Source organism: Pistacia vera, unplaced genomic scaffold (genome assembly GCF_008641045.1).
Source record: "Pistacia vera cultivar Batoury unplaced genomic scaffold, PisVer_v2 Contig489, whole genome shotgun sequence".
NCBI lineage: Eukaryota > Viridiplantae > Streptophyta > Magnoliopsida > Sapindales > Anacardiaceae > Pistacia > Pistacia vera.
Window position 1 is genome coordinate 259,596 of NW_022196322.1, and position 6,301 is coordinate 265,896.

At 35.2% G+C, this 6,301-nt stretch overlaps 1 protein-coding gene across 1 annotated transcript; it reads right to left on the reverse strand.

Moving 5' to 3' along the window:
• Nucleotides 1–4,434: 4,434 nt before the first annotated feature.
• On the reverse strand, nt 4,435–5,635 carry LOC116104938. Its single transcript, XM_031391361.1, has one exon. It carries the CDS (start codon nt 5,483–5,485, stop codon nt 4,616–4,618), a length of 870 nt encoding a protein of 289 aa, XP_031247221.1. The 5' UTR covers nt 5,486–5,635; the 3' UTR covers nt 4,435–4,615.
• Nucleotides 5,636–6,301: the final 666 nt, after the last annotated feature.

Here is a 6,301-nt window from a genome sequence, read left to right on the forward strand (position 1 = left end):
AGGTCCATTCTGTTGGTCTGCAAAAGCGATAAGCAGGAGGGTCATTTAGCCATCGTACGCAGTTTCGTATGATGACGTGGAGGGAAACAAACTCCCTAAAACCTAGAGAAAACCCTAACAGCATGATTCGAGCTGCCATTCATGGCTCGAACCCGGCATGAGCGTCACGTCTCCAATGAGTTATCGGAAGACTAACACCATTTACCAACTATGGAGAATAAGAAAACAAAAACAGAGAAAGATTCTTACCTCTCAGAGCATGAAAATAGCTTCTGCTTCAAATATCGAAAAAACGCTAGTTTGGAAGACAAAGGTTCCAAGCTTGCGAAAATCTCTTGCTCTCTGTGCAAAAGATGAGTGTGGTGACATTGCCTGAGAAAGATATGAGTTTTTATAGTGCATTAAACGACGCTTGTTTTTCTCGGAATCAAAACGACGTTTGGGCGGTAAATTTTCTCACTGTTGATCACGACCACGTGTCGCAAATCAGTGAGGAAGAGTGAGCGTCACGATTAAAGGAAAAATCAAATCTTCATCTTTTCCGTTGAAAAACTCAAGCGACAGCACTCTCTCTCTCTTAGCATTAATTGTGCCCCAATCTGCATTTAATGTTGTGATAAGGGTTATCGTTTCAGCATGTCACACATTTAATATTCTGATAAAGTGGTACCGTGTCAGCATACAATGCATTTAATGCGCCTGGCTGGCACTTATCACGCACAGGACACGTCTGTCAGCACAGAGAATGATTCATTAAATGCTCACATACCTAAAGTACAACAGGTAACGCCTGACGAAGTCAGGTCGCTCATCCTTAACAAGCAATGGCCATGCGAGGTCGTGTTCGCAAAAAGTGCTACCCCGACCTATTTTCAAGCAGGTCGGAATCACTAGAATTCCAGAAAGCATCCAATCGCGGCATGACTTATAGTTTCCAAGGTTCGATCCTCAAACCTTAAAAACTAGGAGTCTTCTGTTATGCCTGAAAAATATAAGGGTTGACGTAAAGCCCAGTCAGCGTGCAAAAGTCAGAACATAGGTACACCCGCAGCTTGCTTCTGTTAGAATATTGGGTGCGCGCCAGACCATCCAGAAGCTGTGGTGATCCCACGTGTTCAATCCCTACGCCAAATCGCGCAAATCACTCTAGAAGGTGGGCAATGTGACATAAAGAAGGATTTGCATGGATAATCCCACCAACTCACATATTCAGTAATCATTGCCTCAATGTATCCTACTATAAATAGAGAGCTTCTCTCCCGTTTGTGGGATTGGCTCATTTTTACTCTTGATTAGCTACTCTCTCTCTATAATTTATAGCATTCACTCGCTTGTACTATCATTTGTAAGTCAGTAAGCTAATGCGACCTGACCCCTATCATTAATAAAATAACAATAGACGTAGGACTTGCTTCCTAATTAGCATCCGAACCACTTTAAAAACGCTTTTCTCATTGTATTTATTCTCTTTTTCTTACATTCACGTGTGTCTTCTGAGCCAGCTCAACATTTCACACGTGCGTTTCGTTGGTGTAAAGATCACGCATCAACAAATAGTTTATAAAGTTTTGGTCACATGACTTTTCTTAAATTTTTATGTTTTTTTTAATCAAATTTTTAGAATTTCTTATTTCAATTTTTAAGTTTTGTTTTTTTTTTTTTTTTCATATTTTTGAGTTTCATTTTAATTTCCAGATTATTAGGTAATTTCTTTTTTTTTCAGACTTATTTTCAATTTTAAGTTAATTTAATTTTTTTAAATTCCTTTTTTTTTTTAAAGGATATACTTTAAATAAATTTGTATAAAGTTTTAAAGTATTCAAAAAAAAAACTTTAAGGGCATTTCAGACATTTCAAAGGTCAAAAACAGCCAACACCCCAAAAGGTTTGGAGTTGAAAAACTTCAAGGACAATCTAGATATTTCGCAGGTAAAACATAGGCAACATCCCATTTAACAGCCAAAATTGACGATAAGGGGTTTAGTTTTGGAAGTTTCAGGGAGTGTATAGGGGAATTAACCCATAATTCAAATGCTGATAGCGATGGCAATTTGTGGGTTACAAAACAACCCACCCCGACCCAAACAAAGCTCACCTCGACCTAACCCACATTCATATTTATTATGGAAATGGATTATAAGTCTTATCATCATAATAGATTTAAAAATAGTTAATTTTAGTTATAATTATACAATTTAATTGATTAAAATATTTAAACCAACATTTGTTTATTTTTAAATAATTATTTTTTGGCATGGTATCAATTATATTATTACAAATAAGTAAATGTATATATTTTTATTATTTATCTAGTTTGTTGCAAATAAATAAGTTTATTTCTCCAATAATTAAATTTTAAACTTAATTTACGAGTTGTTTGTTAAAAAGATAAAGGAAAGTAACTTTTCATGTAATAGTTAAAACTATATTTTAAACTATTATTAACGAAATTAATTAATTCATATTCAGGTTATTATGTGAAGCAAGCTTGAGGATCTAATTTGACATATTTCAATGAATTAGGATGAAGGTAACATTTTATAATCCAATTTCATTAACTTTAATTCACTCTTTATTAAATATTCATTTACAAAAAGTCTTACCATTTATACTAATCAAATAGAACATGGCATAATCAAGATTAAGATCTATATGTCTAATTGCCAAGATGTGAAATTTCAAGTTTTAGTTTTGATATTTACATATAAATTTTAAATTTCATGATGTAATGCTGAATGAGTTATAAATGAAAGTCAACCCTTTAATGACTTGATAGTAGTTACTACCTTAATTTAAGTAAGCAACACAACGTTTTAATGAATAATTATGTCTCTCTTATATGAATCTTTCTTATAAATAGCATTTATTATTATCATAAGTCCTAGAACCCTAAGATATGACTTTCTCAACACATAGATGAATAAAGTCTTATTCATCATATTTATGGGAAATGAATCTTTTTGTAGGGCATAAGTCCCAATATATCGCATAGTCACTTGTTCCACAAGCTTGCTTCTCCAAATGTGTTTGATAAACACAATTTAAAAATGAATTATTGCATAATCTATTTTACTCAAGTACTTCAAAAGCAACATTTTTTAGCTTTTAGATTTCAAAAATTGCTTTTGTGGGAGTTAATTACAAAAATACCCCAAAGTTAAATTATAAATTTGTTTTATTTAAAGTATTAAAAACAGAAAAAGTTGAAAATTGGTTGGTAGAGTTGCTGATTGTCTTCGCCGACGATGAGTAGGTCGACATCGTCGGCACCATTACACTCACTAGCTGACAATCTATGCAATCGTGTCATTATCAACGATGTTGTTTTACCGCAGCGAGCCGACAAACTTCTATCGAAACTTTACCAACCAATTGTGGCGAAACATCACAGTATTTTGACGACACCACCAACACCATTATGTAGATCGTCGGTCGATGGATGCAATAGTGTTGGAGGTGTTAACTCACTCACTGTCAGCGAATATGCTGACGACAGTGGTTAGCCATCGCTAAAATGTTGGCCAGATTCTAACTTTTTAAAAATTTTAACTTTTCACTTATAAGAATTAATTTTTAATATAATTAATAATAGGAAAAAAAAATTAAAAATACTTGTTTGATCTTTTTGCACGGGTTATGTATCATTTGTTAAAATCAAATTACAATTTAACAAAATAATATTATTTCTAAAGTTAGTCTATAAGTGATTATGGTATAAGTTAAACAATCCCAAACTAAACCTAAATCTTAGAGTGGTGTATTTTTTTTCCCCTTTTATTGAGATTGTGGTTGTAGGGGACAAAAAAAGAACAGACTCTTGTTCCAAAAAAAAAAAAAAAATGGTACTTAAGGAAATTTAGTTTTAATTCTTAAATTTGGGTTATTGGGGTGAGGTAAATTTGACAAAAATGAGTGATAGGAATCCATGGAAAAACACAAACCCATTAGCCTCCAAATAGTGTTGCCTTTACTGTGAGTCAAACATGGCGATTATGTTGAAAATTCCTTCGAGAAGTCTTAAGCAAAGACTTTTTTAGCTTGTGTCATGACAAAATTTTACCAAAAAAAAAGGCTTTGTGATAAGTGTTAGGCACAAGTTTAATGATAATAATATAAAAATGAATTAAGTAAGAAAAACATTATTGAGAGAAGCCAGCTAGTCAAGATTCTAAACCACTCCACATCATTTTTCCTCCTTAGGGTCAAATTTGCCATCTTCCTCAACAAAGACTTCTTACCTATGCCCATGCCCCAAACCCTAACGCCACAATACCCAATTCCGGCGTTAAAAACTAACTAGTATTTGATCAATAGATTACACGACCATATCCTCTCAAAATTTTATTACAACCCAATTTACAAATCATTAAAAAAAAAAAAAAAAAAAAATCTATATTGTATTTACAAACCCTTAATAATTTCGAAACAAAAACGGAAAAAACGAAAACGAAATTGTGGAAATGTGATTTACCTTGTTTTTACCGGGTTGGGAATACCGTTATTCATTCATCCATCCCAACGACCATTTACTGACACCAAATCAAGACCGGGAATTATCGGGACCCCACTCACTTGCCCTAACCCACACGACGAAATACGAGTCCAACGCTCCAGATCATACCACGTCATCCGCCCATGCATCAGATCTCCTACCAGACGTGAACCGCTTCATTCCACCTAAACCTACCGGTTCGCCATCAACGCTCTTACGCGCTTCACTCTTCCTCGGCGGCGCGTCTACGTCACCCGGCGGCAAACGCTCCCTTATATCGTGACTCATGACTTTCCCGCCATTTCTTGATGGCGAATCTCTCCAATCCCCTGCTTGAGTTTCACTCTTTGCTCCTCTCTTTAAACCGGATCCGAAAATTGCACGAAATTTGGAGAACAACCCGGCTTTTTCTCTTTTCTCGGGTTTTTTTTTTAGAGTTCCTGATTCAGAAGCAGAGCGTTGGCGGTGCTTCAATCTACGGCGATCCCTCTTGGATCTCACTCTTCCCATGCAAGAAACATTGGGAGAAGACGGCTCAGTAAGTGTAGCATCCGATTTGAGAGTCGAACCGGAGCGTTTCGGGAACCAACGGGTGTTTACCGGTTTACAATTCCGCTTACTTTTAGTATCGACAATTGTTTTCTGCGGCTTGGGCAGGCCAATAATGGAGGGTTTGGGCTTCAAAGTGGTGGCAAATCTCTGTGAAGTTGAACTGGGATTGGGATTAAGACTGGTTGAGTTTGAGTTACCTTTCTGAGATTCCTTACGTTCATAGAAGGCGTTTCGGTCAAACCAGTCAAACTCAGCGTCTTTAGAGAGCCAAAAAGATTCGGGCGGGAAATCGGCCGGAATCTCGGGTTGATCAGGTAGTTGATTATCTGGCTTGTTGTTATCGTCTTTGTCGGTGGCTAAGGTTTCGCAGGCGATCTTATTGTCGCAAGAACCGCCTCCGGCACAGGCTGAGACTAGGGTTTCAAGATCCACTTGTGGCATATCTTCTTGAGAAACAGAGAGAGAAGAAATATCGGCGAAGAAGAAGAAGACGTTTTTTTCTGCGTTGTGGAAATTGTTTTGTTTTGTTTTGTTTTGGAGGGAGAGTGTCTTTTTATTTCTTGCTTTCTAACTTGTTGACCCTGTGGTGGTGTCGGGTTGGATTGTTTTTGTTTTTTTCTTTTCTTTTCTGAAAACAGTTTCTAAAAGGAATTATAAAATTAATCTTTCCGTCAAAAGAATACTAAAGTGCATTTTGTGATTTAAAACGTTGTCAAACTTAATACATGTTTTTTTGTGTCCATCCTCTAACTGTTTTCCTTTATTTACTCTTTTTAAATGCCCAAATTACCCTTTTCCTATAACATTTCACTTTGAAAATTGATGGTTACTACAATATTAGTATTTCAAACTTAAAGGGTTATATTGTTCTTAAAAATATATATCGTGTAAGCCCATTTGATAACTACAATAAATGTATGGAATATTTTCTTAAAAGAACCCACCCTTTTTTTAGGCTGCAAATTAAAATTTAACCTCTTCTTCGTTGGCTTAATAGATAAAACCTTTCATTCACTTTTACCCTCTTCACTCTAGCAACTAGGAAAGACATGAAAACTGTAAAGGGGTAAAATTGGTACAAAAAAATGGATGAAAGATCTTATCTATTAAAACCAAACCAATTAAGACAATGCAATATCGTAGTTTGTCCCAAAAAAAAAAAAAAGTCATTATCATTCTAATGTATATCATTAGCTTCTAAAATAAATGGGGTGAAATTGATTTTATTTCATAGATAAAGGGTGGGAATGTAATTTG